General features: G+C 36.8%; 2 protein-coding genes and 1 long non-coding RNA gene across 3 annotated transcripts in view; 2 read left to right on the plus strand and 1 right to left on the minus strand.

Moving 5' to 3' along the window:
* LOC136259048 (IgGFc-binding protein-like) overlaps window positions 1-21,580 on the plus strand; it is a 67,033-nt gene that overhangs the window by 45,011 nt on the left and 442 nt on the right. Inside the window, exons 36-67 of the mRNA XM_066052496.1 lie at window positions 24-980; window positions 1,041-1,211; window positions 1,261-1,359; window positions 1,484-1,765; window positions 2,105-2,373; window positions 2,895-3,090; window positions 3,225-3,325; window positions 4,038-4,145; window positions 4,195-4,267; window positions 4,971-5,090; window positions 6,695-6,971; window positions 7,805-7,862; window positions 8,817-8,873; window positions 9,479-9,614; window positions 9,672-9,794; window positions 10,605-10,665; window positions 10,735-10,846; window positions 10,957-11,015; window positions 11,121-11,241; window positions 11,292-11,392; window positions 11,443-11,554; window positions 11,752-11,905; window positions 12,465-12,531; window positions 13,116-13,182; window positions 13,238-13,329; window positions 13,449-13,578; window positions 13,716-13,757; window positions 13,813-13,851; window positions 13,903-13,981; window positions 14,101-14,202; window positions 14,260-14,316; window positions 14,709-14,744. Of these exons, the coding sequence (XP_065908568.1) occupies window positions 24-980; window positions 1,041-1,211; window positions 1,261-1,359; window positions 1,484-1,765; window positions 2,105-2,373; window positions 2,895-3,090; window positions 3,225-3,325; window positions 4,038-4,145; window positions 4,195-4,267; window positions 4,971-5,090; window positions 6,695-6,971; window positions 7,805-7,862; window positions 8,817-8,873; window positions 9,479-9,614; window positions 9,672-9,794; window positions 10,605-10,665; window positions 10,735-10,846; window positions 10,957-11,015; window positions 11,121-11,241; window positions 11,292-11,392; window positions 11,443-11,554; window positions 11,752-11,905; window positions 12,465-12,531; window positions 13,116-13,182; window positions 13,238-13,329; window positions 13,449-13,578; window positions 13,716-13,757; window positions 13,813-13,851; window positions 13,903-13,981; window positions 14,101-14,202; window positions 14,260-14,316; window positions 14,709-14,744 (4,458 nt within the window). The remainder of the gene's footprint in view (window positions 1-23; window positions 981-1,040; window positions 1,212-1,260; window positions 1,360-1,483; window positions 1,766-2,104; window positions 2,374-2,894; window positions 3,091-3,224; window positions 3,326-4,037; window positions 4,146-4,194; window positions 4,268-4,970; window positions 5,091-6,694; window positions 6,972-7,804; window positions 7,863-8,816; window positions 8,874-9,478; window positions 9,615-9,671; window positions 9,795-10,604; window positions 10,666-10,734; window positions 10,847-10,956; window positions 11,016-11,120; window positions 11,242-11,291; window positions 11,393-11,442; window positions 11,555-11,751; window positions 11,906-12,464; window positions 12,532-13,115; window positions 13,183-13,237; window positions 13,330-13,448; window positions 13,579-13,715; window positions 13,758-13,812; window positions 13,852-13,902; window positions 13,982-14,100; window positions 14,203-14,259; window positions 14,317-14,708; window positions 14,745-21,580) is intronic.
* Window positions 16,343-19,810, plus strand: LOC136257075 (uncharacterized). Its single transcript, XM_066050194.1, has 2 exons — window positions 16,343-17,053; window positions 17,120-19,810. Exons 1-2 carry the CDS (start codon window positions 16,863-16,865, stop codon window positions 19,473-19,475), a joined length of 2,547 nt encoding a protein of 848 aa, XP_065906266.1. The 5' UTR covers window positions 16,343-16,862; the 3' UTR covers window positions 19,476-19,810.
* On the minus strand, window positions 19,706-20,361 carry LOC136257081 (uncharacterized). Its single transcript, XR_010701801.1, has 2 exons — window positions 20,260-20,361; window positions 19,706-19,948 (listed from the first exon to the last, which is right to left on the minus strand). It is a non-coding gene; the product is annotated as an uncharacterized lncRNA (long non-coding RNA).

Below are 21,580 nucleotides of genomic sequence, written 5' to 3' on the forward strand. Positions count from 1 at the left end.
GTATTATTGTTCATTATCCATAGTTTGTACATACATGGAAATAGAGTATGAGGAAGGTGATAGAATACAACCAAACTGCAGTACTGTGTGCACTTGTCGTGATGGATATTTTGAATGTGAAGAACAGATCTGTCCTGATAACATTGACCCTAATAGTACTACTACTGCAACTTGCCATGCATTTGGTGGACTGCACTATCAGACCTTTGATTTACGAGATTATGAATTTCAAGGGAACTGCACTTACATATTTGCACAAACATGTAACAGTGCTGAATTCATTGTCTCCATTACCACTGCTACTCAGACTCTCTATGTGTACAACATTCAGTCAGTCAACATTTCCATAGCAAATGGCAACACTGAAATAATATTAGATAGACAAGGTAGTGTTAGAATTAATGGTGCACCTCAAATTAACAGTCATGATGAACTAATGTGGCAAAATGGCAATGTAGAAGTTGTGAAAGTTGGAGGGTTCCTTCATGTGCTGTGGTCAGCTGCTGGTATAAACATCTTTTGGGATGGAGAGTATCGCTTGTCTGTGACTGTATCTGATAGGTGGAGTGAAAGGCTTTGTGGACTATGTGGCAATTACAATGGCAATCCAAGAGATGATTTCACTTCACCTAATGGAGAAGTAATGATCACTGCTCATCAGTTTTCTATCAGCTGGCAGAACTTTAATAACCTGATGCAGTCTTGTAATAACTCTGCTCCCCCCCCACCCGTACCATGTCCAGCCATCTATGCTGTTGAGGCTAAGACAAGATGTGATGTACTTCTAGGAACACAATTTATTGCTTGTAGCCGCATTGTTGATCCATTCCCATTCATTGATGATTGTTATCATGATTATTGCTTCTGTAATGAGGAGGATCGGCAGGACTGTTACTGCAGTAGTCTATCAACTTATATCTCAATCTGCACCTCTCATGGCATTATATTACCTACCAGTATATTAAGAGAGTTCAATTGCTGTGAGTACTAAACTTGTATGTGTTATGAGGTATTGCTATTATATTGTTTTTAATCCATAGCTGCTTGCCCAGCTGGAACAGTATATCAACACTGTGGTTCACTGTGTCCACAAACATGTGATAACAGGGTAGCTAGTCAGCCGTGTGTTAGTGGATGTGCTGAAGGATGCTTTTGTCCTGATGGTCATGTGTTGGTCAATGGAACATGTGCCCATCCGACAACCTGCCCTGGTAAGCTAATTTTTTTTAACTGTGTATTAAGTTATTTTTCTCATTACAGAACCAGAAGTGACTAATAATGTTACCATTATTGTCACTGATCCATGGCCAGAGTTTGATTATTATCAGGATTCCATCGCAAGCTGTCAACCACATTATGGTAACCATATGTGTGTGAATAATAGTCATTGCATAGGCTTTGAGTCATTTAATAAAATTGTATTTAAATAAATCCACTGTGAATAAGTTAACATGTCATCTCTTTTGTCTTCTTTGTTTTACAGTTCAACAAGTAGAAGCTACTGATTTGACTGTGTTTGAAGGTCAAACTGTACATTTAGAGTGTACTCCAGCAATTATTGGTGCTTCTGTAAGATGGACACTCAACAACACTGACATATCACCTGATGATGATAACAATAACATCAACCTCACACCAGAAGGACTACATCATCAACTAGTGATCAGTCAACCAACAGTGGTTGATAGTGGTGTATATGTGTGTTACATTAACACTGATGTTGGAAGACCAGCTCTTAAGACTACTACATTGACAGTAGTACCAGGTAGATAGTTGCATATAATTATCCTGTGTATTAGTGGCTTCAGATTATAAAAATGTTTGACGTATAATTATTTGATTGTGAAGTTAATAGATCGTGACTTTATTTTTCTTCAAAAATTTCCTTAATGCTATAACTCACCTGTTTCAATAACTAGGTTTATCTGATTCATGGCTACGCACAGTGGTTTGTAGTTGAATGTTTAATGATTAGTGGATAACTGCATTGGTTCTATAAACTGCTTTTCAGCTTGAAATTTGTGTATGTGTGTGGTACACCCTTTTTTGCAAACCAGTCACAAGAATTTCTAATTCATCACATTTGTATTCTACAATCATACAGTTTGTCATGAAGCCCATTATGGTGGATTGTTGTGGAGAATACAGAGTGCTAATCAGATGGCTCGTTTGAGGTGTTCAGAGTATCATCCCAGTTTCCAGTCAGGAGTGTACATTGGTAGAATGTGTAATTCTAATGGAGAATGGGAAGATGTGGACTTCACTAACTGCACCATGGACCTTGATGCTACACCATTCATTGCTGTTGAAGTTCAACAAGCTGTTAGCAACATGACTGTTTCAACTGATGTATTAGGTACAGTATCAAACCAGGTACGTATTTCAAATATATGCCCTAGTGTCACTTTGAAATCTCTGAATGCATGCACTTTCAAGCAATACTTAAAACTCAAGCCTCTGATGCTCAAGTTATGCTCTAAAATCAAAATTATACTGAAGAATTGGGTGTTTTATTAGAGTACCAGCTGCTCTATTAGGGTATCTCATTTTTCTGCAAAAGTGTTGATAATCTGACTAGAACAATTCGTTGTGTGCTTCCTTTAGACACTCATTGCACTTTAATTAAAATCTAGCTTGTGATGTTCAAAATCATGCCAATGGGTCATGTATCCAAGCTTAGATGAAAATTTCTTAATTTGCCGGACTAATGATTACATACTGTGCTTTGTGGATTTGTAAGAAAATTCCAGTCACATGATACATTGACTATAATTAACTAACAGATGCATTACTTGCCACCTCAGTAATCAAAAAGTGATTTTTTATGAAATATGTAGGCTCTACATTGCATGAATGAATGAAAATATGTCTTTATTATGGATGAATAACTCTAGGTACACTCCATTTTGATGAGTGCAGGATATAACATTATTGAAGAACTCAATGAAATTTTTGAAGAGAATGGTTTGCTATATGTTGAAGTACTGATTAGTGTTGCAGAAAGTACACTGAAATCTGATGTGATTGATAGAGTGAGACAAGTTTTATCGGCTTTTGAGGATGTTAATGTTACTGGATTCCAACCTTCCAGTAAGTATGAACATGTACACTATTATATGCATGAGTGCTAACTATCCATAATTATTATTTAGTACAGTTTTGAAAGTTAGTGTCATCAGAAGTACTCTTGACGGTGCTTTTGTCACAGTTCTCTTTATTATTAGGAAGTTGTTTCTGTCCTGTTCAAGTAAACAAAAATGTTATCAACCAGCTTTGTGTTGGTCCAAGTGTTCCTGTTTGCTCTTGTGTTCATGATTCATGTCAGGTACTGTGCATATTGTGTATGTACATACAGTTCTTGTAAAATTTTAGATTTTAAGTTTGAGAAACACAGAATTATGTATTGTATGCAGAGGTGCTGTTTGCATACTCATTGTTTATTATTCATGTATTTATATCTTTTCAGACAACACAGTCACATGATACCTATTGTGACCGAATTTTGGAAAATCACCCATATCAGCACATTTGACACCTAAGATATTTAATGATCAAATCACAAACTTTATAGTGCAAATCTACTTGTTAATGGTTGTAAGCCGTTCTCAATACCTTAAAAATTTTGAAATATTTTCAAAACTGTGCCCTGCTCTTATTAGCAACCCACTAAACATGAAAATTCTAATTATTTCACATGTGCCCATATGGGTGATTTTCCAAAATTCAGTATATAGTTTCCTTCAATGGCAGTCCCTGAGCAAGAACAAGATACCTAATAGAGCAGTCACCTAATACAACAGTCAAGCATATATCATGTATTTGATAAACTGCAGAATCATTTTAGTGGATATAACTTAATTTCCCTGTGAGGACATATCCCAGTACCCTAGATTGGATTGATTGCATGCTACTGTTTGCATTAGCTATAATGCAGAAGATCTGGATTGGACATCATTCCTTAAATTCCTGTAGCTGCCCATGAATTTTATTACTGTATATACACAACTGTACATATACAATATGTGTCTTCATTTTAGTGCACGTCACCATCTTATTCTGGTAATGGAACAATTTGTGGGTTAGATTCCGACAGTGATGGTTATCCAGATGTACAATTAGACTGCACCAGTCAATACTGTGAACAGGTACTGTAAACGTATGTACTCCTGAAGATAGTCTACTCTTGTTCAATAGGATGTCTGTCCTGATGTATATAGTACAGTTGAAAACGGACAACAAGATGTTACTCGCTGCAATGATACAGCAGGTAAAATCACAGATGCACATACTATGATCAAAGATTCTGATGTTGGTGCACAGGGGCGTAGGAGACATGGGTGCCATGCATGCTTTGGCACCCATAAATATACCTATCCAGAACACTCATCCTTCCTTTTCTAACTTCGAGCATTAATCGGATGGCTGCAGGTTCAAAGTTGCCTAGGTCCAGTCATGGATTTTTTCTCCTTTCTCCACCTTTTCAAACACACTTTCTGTAACAATTTTCAAGAGGCTGTAGGACCAGATGTCCTACAGACCTTCAGCACTTGTGCTGTAAAGCCTTAATAAATAAATTTAAAACCTTGTCAGTGATTCCATCTGCCTTGATTTGGCCTCCATAGACTTAAACAAAAGTGCAATACAGTGCATTACAATAATAGAATACAAGTCTGATTGAGATACTCTAATAGAGCAATCATATAACAGTCAAGTTTAGCATTATTATAAGCCGTCATTTAACTGTTTATCAGTTAATAACTATATTCTAACAAAGTTGCTGATTCCACCCTTCAGTACCATTTTAATGTGACTAGAAATCAGTCTTTGGAGATGAAAATCAAGTTGATCTTATTAGTAGTAGGGCAACCATAAGTTAAATATCTTCCTACGCCCCTAGTGTACAATACATAGCTGTTTGTATATTATATCTACAGTACACCAAGTGAGTACTTGTCATCTTCACACTGTAGGTTCAATATTAGAAGCATTCTGTGTAGCTGAAACTGATGCCATATGGAATACATGGTGGCCAAACACAACTAATGGTACTGTTGCTGTTCAAAAGTGTCCAGGTGGTCCTAATTCCATTGGTAAGGATGAAACATTTGCTAAACACACAACTTCCTTCTACTGTATTGTATATGCTCATAAATGTATAGTGCATATAGTACACAGGTACAAGAGATTTTCCTGTTATGTATGCCAAATCCTGAGGAATAAAGGCCAAATGGCTTAGAAGATTAGCTTAAAGAATCATAGATGGTTATTATTGTACACACAAGGTGCACTGTCTCAACCACAACCAGCATAATTTATGCCAGTATACACTACTCCATGCTATTACCATAAAATCACAATGATATTATGAAAACCTTATGAACGTACCCATGAAAATTGGAATTTGTATTTTTCATGGGCAGCCTTGCTACAATGAAATACCCATGATATTCTTGGAATAAATTACTGTACCCATGAGAGGGCCATGAACAAGTAAATTTTCATTGCTTTTGTATGCCTGCACAACCCATGAAAAACCTGTGAAGTTACACTCATAAAAAAACACTTGGCCATCCCATGAATATGTTTCATAGGTTTTCCATGGGAATATGTTTCATAGGTTTTCCATGGGATTTCATGGTTTTCCATGGGATTTCATGGTTTTCCATGGGATTTCACAGGTTATTCGTTGGTTGTGCAGGCATACAAAAGCCATGAAAACGTACTCGTTCATTGCTCTTTCATGGGTACAGTAATTTATTCCAAGAATATCATGGGTATTTCATTGTAGCAAGGCTACCCATGAAATACAAAATGCAACTTTCATGAATTATATTGACGTGTTGTTTTGTTTTGTATTGCCTTTGTAATAGTGTATAGTCCCTGTATTTTTGTATTGTTTGTTTTTGTGGGGAGCACATTTGCAGGCTCAGCCTTTTGTGCAACCCTTGTCATTTGACAGAAATTGATAATAATAGTGTACGAGCCTGTATTTACTCCGATCTAATATTGATCAAATATTGTACTACTAATCTAAAGTATTACCTACCATTAATCAAGAAAATTTCACAGTCAAAACATTTTCGTCATTCATCATATCAACAAAAAATTAAAACAATGAAATTTTACCACCACCCACAAATAATGTTGATTAGGGCACAGTTAAAATCCATCACACTTCAGCACAGTAGACACCCACTTGTGAAGGGCTTCGTATTGTCAGGTTGAACAGTGGGCTTACAGGCAAGGTGCAACAAGGCAATAACTATCACTTTACACCAATCAATCCAGCACAGGTCTAGCAGAGCTGCTGTAGTGTTCTGGTAGCTAGCAGGTGTGGATGTATAGTGGCTATCTCTTTTTAAACATACACAAGACCATTGACGCATCGCTGTGACATCGTTCCGCTTAAAAAACTAGATACACTGTGTTTTGAATTTGCCGTGATAAATTGTTGTCGTTTGCCAAAACAATGAAAATATGTTACGTCAAAATTTTTAACAGCAAAAAATTTTAAAAGTTGAAAATTTTCCCAGTTTATAGTAGACTGAGAATTGTGTATACCACAGTCCCTAATACTATTTAGATTTGTCATCGATTTTATCTCATTAGTAGTTTCAATACTAACATAAAGACGGAGTTAGCATAGATAACATGATATTTGCCATGTGCTAGTCATGTGATTTTCATGTTACAGGATTCATTTATCGTGAATGTTTCGCTAACATCACTTGGGGTATGATTGATCTCAATGAATGTCACATTGTGGAGTTTATGACATTGCATCAACAAACTGATGATATTTTTAATCTTGTTACTGCAAGACCTACTGATACTGTAGAGGAATTTAACATCACTGATTTTGACATCATCACTAGTGACTTGAGCGATCTAACTAATCCATCACAGTTCACACTACCCAATGATCTGAATGATGCTATTGATATTATTGCTACAGCCCTTAACCTACCCAAGTGAGTATGAATAACTCTCAGTGTTATGCAACAATAGCAATAGCATAATACAGGTGCATTCTGCTGTCAGAGATCCTGTAGCATAGTAGACATGTCTAGGCTGTAGAGTAAGTGACTGCTCTATTAGAGTATCTCAATCTTATTTCCATTAAGTGTGAATAGTGACTCAATAAATAGTAAAAATAGTAACACTACAAGGTTTTTGATATGAAATGCAGTAATAATGTGCAGTGTGTTCATGCTGTGCAGTATTTTTGGCATGCGAGCATTGTGCATTTTAATTAAAATTCTTGAAAATCGTCCTATTATGTTGGCATAATGCTTGATGCTTTTGCTAGCCTATTATGCTCGAAATTATGCCAGCATATAGTAATTGGCGCAAGCCTGACTAAAATCCAAGTTTAGTGATTTTTTAATTCTATACCTGGCTACGTATTAGTGTTCTTTTTTTTTAATGCAGTATTTGGTGTTAGATGGACTATTATTATTCCGTAAAGCTGATTTTCATTGTGTAAGATGTCTTTAGGATGATTTTTGAAGGCAGAATTTTAGATGTTGCATGTCATTTTTGGAGGAGGGATCCCTACTTAAACAGTATGCACATCCAATAATGCTAATACTTTCTGTAATTTGTCACCAGTGATCTGGGCATATCAGCAGAGCTGCCTGCCCAGTAATAGTAAATAAATAAATAAATAATCAAGAACCTAGTTTAAGTACTAGTAGATAGTCAGATAATGAAAGTTGCACTGCAAAACATTTTTGGTTGTGTTGTTGTATGGTAGTTGATGATTGTGTTGATAAATGGTTAATTTTTTACTGTGTTATTACAGAATTACTGAGTGTCTTCCACAACATGATAATCCAGATGTTATCAAGTCTGTTTTTGAGGTGTGTGTATACAATTAATGCCGCATTGGCACATATAGTGTAGTATGTATTATAGTTACATGACTGCTACTTTTTAAAGTATTAGTAGTAGTATTACTGTATATTAGGGATCATGGAGGTCTGTACTTCCCACCATAGGCAGTGGAAGGGGGGCTGGGGGGCTGGGGGGCTGAAGCCCCCTCAGTCTGCAGAGGGGGTGCCCCCTTGGAATGATATCTCGCCGAAATTATCGTGGGACTGAAAACCATGAAAAAGCTCAATATACTCTAATAGAATGCTAAAATACCCTAATAGAGCAGTCAAAGCACTTCTTAAAAACATGTTCCTAATAGTAGTCTAAACTGACTAACTTACAGTACTAATGCCTTCAGACAAATAATGGGCTAAGGCTGCAGGTTATCAATGTTGAATAGTGCATCAGCCCAATGGTACCTTTTGACATACCACAATACGTATAATGCATGCATCATGGGCTTACTTTTGCCTCCTATATTTCTTTTTGCTGACAGAGTGACAGTGCAAGTTGTCTATTTGTGGTAGTGCCTTATGGTTTCCCTGTGCTGACTACAAAAATACAAAACTTTCTATTGTAATATCTAACTGTGCACATTGTATATCTACGATAATTTTGATGATAGCATTATTATGATAAATGTTTTTAACTTAGTACGTAGCCATAATGGTATTGTAGTAGTCTCTTCACTTTAAAATTGATAGTTTGAGGCATACATGCATTCAGATGCAATGTTACTTTTATGATATGTCTGTTGCCATTCTTTCTTTTAATGTGGTATGTACAGGTACATCAGTCATTATTTTGAAGATACACCCACAAAACAAAACGTGTAGAGTAAAGCAACATCTCAATGTTGCATGACTGTATTGTGTGTATATTATGCAATTATATAACTGTAGTATACATTGTATGTATATACATGTTTTTTCATAATGCAGAAATTGACAACTGTTATTAGCAATCTACTGAATGATAACAAACTTCCCTCATTTACGGTAAATAAAGTAGTAAGCTATTATTGTGATATACAGTATACAGTGCATAGTACATACATAGGAATATAACTATTGGTGCAGATTCTAGCAACCATGAAAATGTTTGTACTGTGTAATGTTTGATGGAAAAATTGTGATATATTTTCAATTGCAAATATTATTATCTCTGTGATTTTTAAAATGCTGTGAGAAATATGTATACAATAGGTACATACATAAATGTTTCATCACAACGAAATCTCTTATTATTATTATTATTATTATTATTATTATTATTAAAGCTTTACAGTGGCCAAGACTACCTCCGTCATTACTCAATTATTGCCCTGTCTTAGTCTGTCTTGGGACACCTGGTCTCAATACAGACTAAGACGGACCAAGACAGTGCAGTATTTGGGTAACGGTGAAGTTTGTGTCTATGCCAGTGTTTGTAGGCAATTATGCTGTGCATATAGCAATACAGTATGCATGTAATATAATTATTTAGATCTGTATTTTACTGTAGTTTAAAGAAAATGTATGGTTGACATTAATTATAATTTTAATCATGTGTGACAGAATGTGCATAAGATTACATGCAAATTAGTAATTGTATGTTGTTACAGAACAATGAACAGAACATTACAAAAGCAGAAAAGTTGCTGATCAACATTGAGCAGTATGGTAACAACTTGATCAGTGCTTATAGTGATGAACTACAGGACTCATCTGAACCAGTCACACTGAAGAGGGATAACTTTAGTAAGCTAAACATCATTCTTACAATCAACAAGTGACCTTTGCACATGTTTATTTTAGATATTACTCTTCATATGCCAAATGAGGATGGTTTAGCAACAATGGATGGTATCCTGTCTCCAGATGAAGGAGAAGCAAAGATGTTTATTCCAAAACAAGTTCTTCTAGATGAAATGAATGGGGGTCAGTGTTATTATGATCACTGCTATGGAATCATAAAATTTGCAAGACAAGAAAATTTTATGCAATATTTCCTTTTATGTCTGAGATTAATGAATCCAATGGAAACCTGTGGCAGGGTTACTAACCTGTAGTGGAGCCCGTGGTTGTCATTGCATCTAGATACACCGATATCACGGTGTGGCTCTGACACAATAAACTCAAATGGTGCCATTTGTTAGCTTATTTTCTAGACAAGACAGCTTGGTACTTATCTAGGTTTAGTAGCTACTTTACACCAATTTCATGTTGTGGTGCATGCAAACACCATCAACTTGAACAGCCAGGTGAATCTTGATACTAGCAGTTGCCATTTGTCACTTCTTTTGCTCTTTCTTTGCTTGTTTTATCTATGGAATTTTTTCTAAAGTACTTAACATGAGCCGACAAGGTTTCTACACTATTCAGAGTCACTTAGCTATCCACAATTATTTACCTCTGCCTGTGGTCTTGGTAATTAATTAAGTTGGTGGTTAGACTTTTGCAATTTTCACAAAGAACGAGGGCTAAGTGCTTAAACCATATTAGACACATCTCTACTCATGCTTAGTGTTGTGTTACACTGTATAAAGGTGGATATATAAGTGCACAGTGAAACCTGTCTATTCTGGTCATCATAGGGACAAAATTTTCTGACCTCAGTAAGGAGGTCGCTGGTCACTTAATACACAGTTGGTACATGTGGGGATTTTTATAATGGCCAGTTTAGACAGGTGACCTCTTAATGCAGTGACCTGCTTTCACTGTACTAGATACATAATTGCATTGTTACAGGTGAAAGTCCAGTGGTCACATTCTTCATGGCAAAAAATTTGGAAGAGATCCTTCCAATAAGGTAATCACCAACAATGTCCAAAGTGGCTTTCAATTTATAACATTTGTTGTTGCATAATCAATATATCAGTGACCCTGATAAACAAGCACCAGCATCTGTGGTAATGTCTGGAAAGATCTCATCAGTGACTCCTGACAGGATGTTATCAGAGAAAGTCAACATAGTATTCCCACGAAACAATGTAAGCATCAATCAGTGCACTTGTATACATACTTGTTCAGTCAATGTGTTTCCAAAGATGTGTGTGCGTGTGTGTGTGTGCGTGTGTGTGTACTATACTGTACCTTACAGGGTGATCAAGAGAAAGTACTGGATAATCATAAATGTGTCTATTGGAAATTTGATTCAGAGTAAGTAGCTAAACACATTTAATGAAATTTTGTGTATAGCATTACCAATATTCTTTTTTACATAAAATAAATTAAATTGGAACTGTCATGCATTAACTTTTATAGAAACAAGGAAAGTGGGTATTGGTCAGAGGACGGCATTGAGACTATGAAAACAGACAAGGAAATTACCTGTTTATCTGATCATTTGACCAGTTTTATGGTATTGGCAAGCAGCAGTAACAGAGTAAGGCAATTTAGTTACTGAATCAGACATTAACATGATATTGTTTGCAGGTTGATGCTGACTCAGAAAGATTCCCCTTGATCATTTATGTTGGTTGTGGTGTAGCCATCATATTTTTGTTGATAACAATCATAGTACTGATAGCATTATGGTTAGTTGTGTTTATAATATGATGGGTATATTGTGTGCATGGAATATTAGGAAAACAGCATTTGAGTACAAGCTGAACTGGATACATCTACACCTTGTGATAGCTTTACTGCTTGGATTGATACTGTTTGTAGGTGGTATTGAAACTGCCACCAACAATGAGGTTAGCTAAACACTCAACCTCAATCAGTGTGCATGCATGTGTAATCTACTCTAATTTAATGAAGATTATAATTCTTTTCTAAATATATACACAACTACAATTATGTATACCATCTTCTTATTTTCACTTCACTTTTTATTTAATTTACTTAGATTTAATGTGTCATCATAAAATTCAATCTTTTTTTTTTATTCTAGAATGCTTGTACCATCATTGGAGTATTCCTACATTACATATTCCTGGTCGTCACATTTTGGTTACTCTGTGAAGCCATCATGATATATCTGCTCATCTCTGGATATACCAACAGGCTCCTCCTAAGTGTCTACTTCTATGCTGCAATTGCTTGGTGTAAGAACTTTGTAGTTACAGTGTGGTGTGTTCATATTGTGAAGAAAACTTCCTTTTTTAATGGATACATTGATGGCTTAGTTAGAAATTTAATTATCGTGACAAACTGTGACTGCTGATTATCCACCCATGTGTTAAGCTGTTCAAGCTTGGAAATGATAAAGTTACAAACACAAGTAACTAGCGTTTGAGTCATGGTAAAGACATAAAACATATTCTTACTATCAATGAAGAGGTGAATCTGATAGTATAAATTATAAGTTATATCAATTTGAGTATTGCTTCACTAAGCAATTAAAACGTGAATAAAAAAATTACTATAGCATGAATTTTTTACCTCGATGCAATTTATTTCAAAAATCAGAATTATGCAAACTGGTTGGGTTTTGATCAGTGGGTCACAATTTTTCATATCACATTTCTACTATCTCTCCTTTCAAAAAAATCTTTTTTTTTGTTAAATTTACTTCTACTTGACAACATTATGTGAACACATAATTATATAGTTCATACCAACACTGGATACTTAACTAAGACAGTTATCTTATACCATCTACAGGCTTGCCAATTCCAATTGTTGTCATATCGGCTGCTGTTTCTCATGAGCACTATGGAAATGATGTCATGTAAGTGTAATCTTTATTATGTTTTGTTTATATAGTGTAGAGTTGATTATCCAAACTTCAATTATCTGAACAGTTGATTATTTTAATGCCAAACTGGCTGTTCAGTTAGAGTATTTTATCAACAGGTTTATGCTCTATTAGAGTAGTCAGACAAAGTATTATTGAGTAGCTGTTTGATTTTGTACTTTTCAGTTATACAGTACAACACCCCTCCCCTTATCAGTTTTGATTAATTGCTCTACTCTATATACATACACATTGACTGACCTTTTGTAATTCTCCAATGTATGGTTCATAGTTAGTATGTATGTTGAGTTTCTGAATACTTTAGTGTCATTCACATAACATCTCTTAACTTTTATAATTATAGACTCCTCATAAATGCAACCATACTACAATCTGCTGGAGTATTAGTCCATGAACAAAATGTATTATGGCACCTTCTGTGTGTTTTGGTCAGATGCTCAAAAATAGGTCGTATAACTGAACAAATCAGCTTGAAACAATAATATGTTGTACGGGCTATATTTTAGAATCAACCCCATTTCCCAGTGGTATGGTATTATATGATACTATTTCTGCAGGTGCTGGATGACTGATGATGATGGATTGTTATGGTGGTTTATTATTCCTGTAGCGGTGATGACATTGGTGCGTACGCAAGCTACATATAAAGTAATAGGCTTACATTGTTGTTTTTCCACAGGTTTCCTTTGTATTCCTACTAATGGCATTGTTCAAGTTTTGCTGCTGTCTGATTACAAATAATGACGATGATGACAATGTTCAGTATAACAGGTATGGCTACTATGACTCACTCAATCCTGCTCTCATTAATGTGTTTATTATGTACTTGAAAAGTATGCACAAAACTACAACTCTGGTGTATATGTTTTACTTGTGCGTGTATTTTACAGTGCAATTGTCTGTGGCATTATAATGTTGCTGCTCCTGAATGGCGTCACTTGGATACTAGGATTGTACACACTCAACAACCTTGATATTGATGCTTTGCCATGGATCTTTGCTCTGTTGATCGCTGTCCAGGTATAGCAATGGTTCAACAACCACTATGCTTATTCTAGACCACTTCACCCTCCAACTCTTTTTTCAGTGTACATAAATGCTTTTCTATTAGAGTAATTTACACGCACAGCTGTTTAAATAAATTTATAATTATGTAGGGATTTATGGTGCTCTGTTTCTGCATATTCTGGCACAAAAAGGTATGATGTCATGTTGTGTTCAGCTAAAATATTACACAGCCAACTACTGTTTTAGATTAGAGATACAATAAGATCTTCACTTACAAAAGATAAGGTATGAACTTGCTTGCTATCAAGAAATGTTAACCCAAACTGCACTCCATAGAACGACAAGGCTAACCAGCAGTATGCTAAAACTGTGTACAGCAATTTCACACTGGGAAAGGAACAACAATTTCTGAAAGGTACAACATGTACGTACTTAATTGAAATATGTATTACACCAAAAGCAATGGTAAATTAACTATAGCATTGCAAGTTGCAGTGTTAGAAATTTTGTTATCAAAGTTGTTTTCTGTCATAGATAAGACTGACAGAATGCATGGAAATGCTTTTAAGAATAGAAATACATTTGGTGATGACCAAGAAACTGGATTTGTTGACAGAGTTGATCAAGATAGTATAAGTAAGATGTTGATAACTCCTAGAATATGCTACAATGAACAAATAACTGTTTACACAGATGAGCCTATCGAAGATGGAGAGTTTGCTTTTACAAATGATGCTTTTGATCAGGATGGTAAGATTATAACTATTAGGACAAACAGTGTAGCACCACCAATGGGAAATTAACATGGAACAGTTATTAAAACACACACACATAAAGGAATCAAGTAGTCTAAGCATCATAGTTAATATGCATAATATAACTGTGACCGGATCTGCAAAAAAGGGGCCTTTAGCCTTTCCAAATTTCTAAGTTTGACTACTCATAACTCCTTGAGTTTTTATCCTGTCACCTTCATATTACACTACAAAGTAGTGCTATGTTAGGAGTGTAATGTGACCAAATTTCAGGCTGGTACCATACACACAATTGAAGTTAAATTGGAAAGGCTATGAGATCCCTTTTTGCAGATCAAGTCACAATTTTTACTGAATAGTTTGTAATAGTGTGTTGTGATTGTTTAGATAACATGTGGAATTATGCTAAAGCTCAAAGTACAGGTATGTGTTTCTACATAATGACATGTATACCTTTATCTAATCCAAAACAGCCAAGCTGTAAAAAAAGTGTGCGGCCCTCAGAAAGGCTATGGTGAAAAAAGATGTGAAATCCAAGGTGGCGGCCAAGAAATGGCTGTGATAGTAGGTTAATGGTAAAAATTTTAATAATGACAATTCAGGTAATTTTTGTGAAGCAGCACAAAAATTCCCCTGAATTGTCGTTATTAAAATTTTTACCATTAACCTATCATCACAGCCATTTCTTGGCCGCCACCTTGGATTTCACATCTTTTTTCACCATAGCCTTTCTGAGGGCCGCACACTTTTTTTACAGCTTGGCTGTTTTGGATTAGATTTCATTTCTTTTTGTATTTGTATACCCCAAAGCCGGCCCATAGGCCAGCTTTGCAGTAAATGTACAAATTATATTAATACATATGTGACCGGATTTGCGAAAAGGGGCCTTCCACACACATCCAATTTGCTAACTTTGACAATTGATAACTTCTGATTGGAAAGAGCTATTGCCTTGAAATTTGGGCAGTGGTGATTTCTTTGCAGCTGAACTCTCTACATGATAGTTTCTTTGTAGCTGAACTCTCTACAAGGTAATTTCTTCTAGCTGATCTCTCTACAGGGAGATTTGTTTGTAGCTGAACTATCTACAAGGTAACTTCTTCTAGCTGATCTCTCTACAGGGTGACTTGTTTGTAGTTGAACTCTCTACATGATGGTTTCTTTGTAGCTGAACTCTCTACAAGGTAACTTCTTCTAACTGATCTTTCTACAGGGCAATTTGTTTGTAGCTAAATTCTCTACAGGGTGATTTATTTGTAGCTGAACTCTCTACAAGGTGACTTCTTCTAGCTGAACTCTCTACAGGGTGATCTTTTCGTAGCTGAACTCTCTACAGGGTGATTTATTTGCAGCTGAACTCTCTACAAGGTAATTTCTTCTAGCTGATTTCTCTACAGGGAGATTTGTTGTAGCTGAACTATCTACAAGGTAACTTCTTCTAGCTGATCTCTCTACAGGGTGACTTGTGTGTAACTGATCTCTATACAGGTTTCTTATTTCTAGCTGATCTCTTGAATTCTTTTCAGGGTGACTGCTCTATTAGGATGACTGCTCTATTAGAGTATCTCGATCTCGCACTTGCTGCACGAAGTTGGATTTCGTGTTATAACTCCGTGGCTTTAAGTCTGATTCTTCTACACCATTGATGAGCCTTTCTAAGATGATTACTCCATCTGTATAACGATTTTCAAAGCATTACCCCAAGCGGTTTATCTGGTAGGCGTGGCAAGCAGTCGTTTTTTTATTAGCTAATCTCGATTGCGTAATTGTTACACACTATTGGTTTTTTCGTTGTATCTTCCTGTTTTTTAACTCGATTTCTTTCAAACCACAAAAGGTTTGAGGTTCAATAGTTAACCTATTCACCCACCGATTTTCAGCTTCTTCCCATACGCGGTTTACCCTGTAGGCGTGACAACATATTGGTGTTATTTTTCATGAATAATCGCTTATAACTCTTTGCCTGTTTATCGTATTCCAGCCAAAGTTGGTACCGAGATGCGCCTTTAGGTAGAAGCATACCCTGAAAACACATAAAAATTTTTAGCCTTTCATGTAATTATATTATCAAGTTCTAGGGAAATTACATTATTGAGGTTGGAAAACGGTGGGCGTGGCTCAGTTTTTGCTCTATAGACACAAATATAGCTTGAAAATTGCACCATTATAGCTCTTTTTATGTATCTTACCTTTCATCAAACTGCTTCAGTCTTTTTTGCTGTCTATATTGAAGCAAGCTTAACTAGACTACGCATAAATATTAATAATTTTTGTCTTTGTTTGTGAGCGGTGCATGGACAAACACAGTAACCTCGATCCCACGGTGTTAAACATTGTAAACATTATCGCAATACTTAAATTATGCGCTACATTGCTATTTGTCATGTAAACATTAGTGCTGAAATCTCATTGGTTTGTTATCATTTCCTGTTTACCCAAAATTTCGGGAGACGACGCGATTTATTTTCCCATCACGTGATACTCGCCGATGTGATGATTCGCTCTGTTTTTCGGGCTGTTTGTCGACCGTTCTGAGTAGCAATGGATAGGGGTGAAGTGTCGAACAGTCGCAAAATATACTTTAGCAAAAAATCACAACGTTTTAGAGACTTGGCTCACAGTCGCTGGTCGATGCGCTTGCGCAGCCACGTGGTGAGTGATGTGAGCCCTGAGCATCCAGACACTGAGGGTGAAAATAATACTAATTTGGACGATAATAACCCTAGAACAAGGTTAGAAACACAGAGTGTGGTGATGGAGGATGGAAATGGTGTTAATTTGACCTATAACACTCCTAGAATAAGTTCAGAAACACAGAGGGTAGTGATGGAGGATGGAAATGATGGTAATATCCCTGGGACAAGCTCAGAAACACAGATGGAGGATGGAAATGATGTTAGTTTGACCTGTAACACTACTAGAATAAGTTCAGAAACACAGAGGGTAGTGATGGAGGATGGAAATGATGATGATATCCCTGGAACAAGCCCAGAAACACAAAACATAGTGATGGATGATGGAACAAGTTCAGAAGGACAGATTTTGATGAATGCCTACAACGGTGGAGTGCCACAAAGGAGTGTGAGTGTTACTGAACTATATGACATGACAAGCACTGAAAGTGACAGTACACTGTCAACAAGCGAAACTGACACTGTTGATAGTAGTTCAGAATATTGCCCCACCCCTTTGAAAAAGGCTCGTGCAAGTCCAGTTGAACTTGGTAATAGTGTGTTCTTATGCCAAGCTACACAACTCCAAGAATTTATTGACCAAATAAATGCCACTACAGTGTGTTACACGCCAGAATGTACTGGAAAACTCATCCCTATAAACGTTAAATTTTTAGGACTTGGTGGGTGTGCAATGGTAAAATTTAAATGTAGTGGTTGTGCTGAAAGAATGATTAATTTAACAAGTTCTGTTAATGTTGCATTTTCCAACCGCATGGCTTGCAGTTTGGCTATGCAAGTTGCATTTATAGCCAGTGGCTTGATGCATTCACAATACAATAAGGTTCTGAAGCAAGGCCTGGGCATGTCAGCGGTTAGTACTAAAAGCTTTTATGAAACAATTAAACTTCTACATCCTATTGTGAACACTATGATTAATGAGATGTGTGAAATGGCTAAAGGTGACATGAAATCACTTGATCCATCGGCTGTTGGCAGTTGGCAGCGGGCGATCACTACTTCAGATGGAGCATGGTTGACAAGAGGTAGGTACAGCCAAAACTGTACATTCACAATAAGAAACTATGTCACCAATTCATTGCTTTATTTTGTGCATTTGTGTATGAGAGGAAAAGGTGTGGATCAGGATCAACTGTATCGTGGCACTGCAAAAGGTGCAGAAGGGCATGCAGCTGATATTGCTTTTGGCCATGCTAAAGAAGAAGGCATGATGATAGAAGTGCAGTGGCAAGATGGGGACTCATCTTCTGCAAAAGCCTTTAGGATGCATTATACTGATGCACAAAAATCAAAGGTAATGCTTTGTGGTGGTCACGTTGCACGCTCACACACTAAACATCTTGGAGAAATAGCAAAGCAAAAATCTTTCTCTGAAACAATGCAAGACGTACTTAAAGAAAAATTTCCTGAAGTTACAACAGTAAAATGTCACTGTCCAAAGCGTCACAAGAAGAACTGTGGCTGCCTCTCAAAATCTTTTCTGCGTGGTGCTCGAACCAACTTCTTTTACTGTTTATTGCAAGCAGAAACTGATCCACAATTTTTTGCAGCTCGTATTCTTGCTTTAGGGAAGTATCATGCTCGTGATATTCATATTTGGGAAGGGGGCCATTGTGATTTTCACAGTATGAAGGTTTGCTCCTGTGGTAATTGCGAAGGTGACACAATAGCGTGTGAAAGTGAGGATTACCACTCAAAGAACCCTCTGGCATGTCCATTCCATGCGCTTGCTTATGAGGTTGAATGTTCTAATCGTGCATCACAGGCCCCACAAATTATTCATACCGAATTGGGGCGAGGGCATTCAAATTACCCGGAGGCTAGTCACAATGTTCTCATAAGGTATCGGTCAAAGGACAAATACCTCCACAGTATTCACTACATGCTAAGCACCAACATGGGCTTAATGCAAGCCAACATGACCTGGCTTAACAAGAAATATGGGATGTCTTATCATTGGCTGCTGGAATTGTTTCGCCGATTAAGGTTGCCTTTATTTGATGGAATGGCAGCAGCATTACAGAGAGGGAATGAAGTCCGTGCTAACAATCTTGAAAGAAAAAAAACAGAAGAGGCTAAAGAGAACCGTACTAACTGGAAGAAAGCTCGTGTTCAAGAGCAAGAAGAAAGGAAGCAGTGGATTCGCAGACAGAGGATTCAGCACACATATGGCTCAGATGATGAGGATGACGGTGATGACGATGACTTGAGTGACAACTGTGATGTGGCTAACAATGAACTATGTGCTACCTCTTCAAGAAAGCAGGGGAAGTGTAAGTGTGGATCGGCCACCCACAGAATAACTAGCCATCGTGATTGTCCATTGAATAAGAACCATCAAGTTCGTTTTGAAGATGAGAGTACTGCCTCTGAAACAGAGATAATCTGTACATGTGGGTCAGAAAGAGGAACCCACAACAGGAGCTGTCCACTGAATCCCCGAAACCTCACTAGATTGTAACTCGACTTTACTTTTTACCGAACTGAACCGTGAACTTGACCTTGCTATTTGCTTGAATTGTTTTCCTTTGCAAGGATTACAATCTTTGATCTTTTTATGTATGCTTTTGATTTTATTTCCAATAAGTGGAATGTTTTTAGCTATGTTGACATGTATGCTTTTTGATTTCCTTTCCAAGGAATGTAACCTTTTTTCCTTGTAAACATTTTTGGTTTCTGCTCAAATAAATGTAGTCTTTGTACACTTTTGATGAGACTGATATTACCAGTATACATTCACTTGTAGTGTTTCAGTTGTACATTTATGATATTCATGTACTATTGTGTCAATAATAATGTAATACATACATGGAGTAGTATGCGACAATCCAACATGTGCATGCTGTTTGTGTGTTATCAGTAAGTAGCTCCAGTGCTGGTAATTCCAACTTGATATCCTGGCTTGATCTTATACTTGGGCTATCAGGTTGTTGTCTGCACATGACACAAAATACAGGTAATTGTAGCTAGTATAGATACAGCGGATCCTTACTAATAGCGAGCATTTGGATTAGTGAGGATCCACTGTACAGTGCATTTAGATGTGATTGAATACATGAACATGGTGTTTGTATATATTGCTTTGTGTCTTGGGAAGCACCTTTGTACAGGGTATGCATTTTGGTGCCACCCTGTTTTTTGACAACAGGTTTCTAATATATTTGCGCAGCAAAAACAACCCACTGCAAAGCAGAGCTGCTAAACCAAGCACGAGTTAAAATAACACAATACAACGTTGTCCTCACCTAATACTTCACAAGCACGTTACGTTTGGCCAGCTATCTAATCTGTTCTCACACGCACGAGGTAGATCACGTGATCACGAACATCGCTTGCGGCGCAAACTTAAAATCACCCTCGGTACCTGTCTAATACTAGCGTTTTAGTTTGCAATGAATTGATAAACAAAATAAGTAAGTAACAGTTTGTTTTTAAAGATATGGATTTCAGGGTACTCTTCTACCTTTATATCCCCCTTCTGTGTGCCAAATTTCAAGGCAATCGGATATGGCGTTCGAGTTTTATAGCAGTTTTTGTAAGTGTGCGACAAGAAAAAGAAAAATAAGAAGAAGAAGAAGAAGAGGAAGAAGAAAAAAAACGAAGAAACTGAGCCAATTTTTGAAGTCGCATATCTCGGGAACGCGCGAAGCGATTTCGCTCAAATTTGGAATGTAGAGTGCTGCAGTTGGGGGGCATGTCCACAGCAAAAATCGTCTTGTTTCATCAAGGAAGCACAGAGCTACGGAGGTGCGAAAATTGCGTTTTCTTTCTTCCTGTCAATATACTCACGGGTGTTACGCGCCGGCTTCTTGGGCCGCACGACACACTACCGTGTGTCTTGATATACATGGCGGTGGTCAATTTATAATGTATATGATTTTTATAATCCACCAATCTTAACTGATATCACAATTTTTGATTTGTTTAACTTTATTAAAGTCCCATTCCTTCCATTTGCTCAGATTAAAGTATTGTTGTGCTACTAGTAAGAGTTAGACGTTTATCTCAAAGGATACCTAAATGGCACTATGGGAGTGTTGATATGAGAAAAGAATTGTTACTTATCAGGGTTCTTTATAATACTCATATGTTTTTTCTCTGTGTACATGGAGACATGTACACACAATCTTTCAAAACAAATAATAGGCACTGTACATGTGCCTCTGCAGTTACTCAATAACCATGTGTCTGGTCTCCCTCTGCTACAGTCAAAATTGTGACCGGATTTGTGAAAAGGTTCCACACACATCCAATTCTATGAACTTAGGAGACCATATAGTTAGTGTTCAGTATAAACCAGAAATTTTCACCATCCATTAAGCTGTGTTGGTACTCACCACCGACCAAATTTCAAGTCAGTACCTTTTTCCAATCTTAAGTTATTAATCGTCAAAGTTGGTACATTAGATGTGTGTGGAAGACCCAGCCCCTTTTCGCAAATCTGGTGAAATTAATGTCTATAGTGCAGTATTTGTATCCCTGTTCAACATGATTATTCTTCAGGAGTAGTATATGCATGTGGGGAATCATGCTAGCATTTTGAAGCGATTAGTTTTCTTTGAGATA

This window comes from Dysidea avara, chromosome 1, assembly GCF_963678975.1.
Source record: "Dysidea avara chromosome 1, odDysAvar1.4, whole genome shotgun sequence".
In the NCBI taxonomy this organism is placed as follows: Eukaryota; Metazoa; Porifera; class Demospongiae; order Dictyoceratida; family Dysideidae; genus Dysidea; species Dysidea avara.

Bases quoted from the DNA above. Each gene is read 5' to 3' on its own strand.
- LOC136257075 (XM_066050194.1), top strand. From the start codon at position 16,863: ATGGATAGGGGTGAAGTGTCGAACAGTCGCAAAATATACTTTAGCAAA. The intron at 17,054-17,119 runs GTTAGAAACACA...TAACACTCCTAG, and splicing joins GATAATAACCCTAGAACAAG to AATAAGTTCAGAAACACAGA.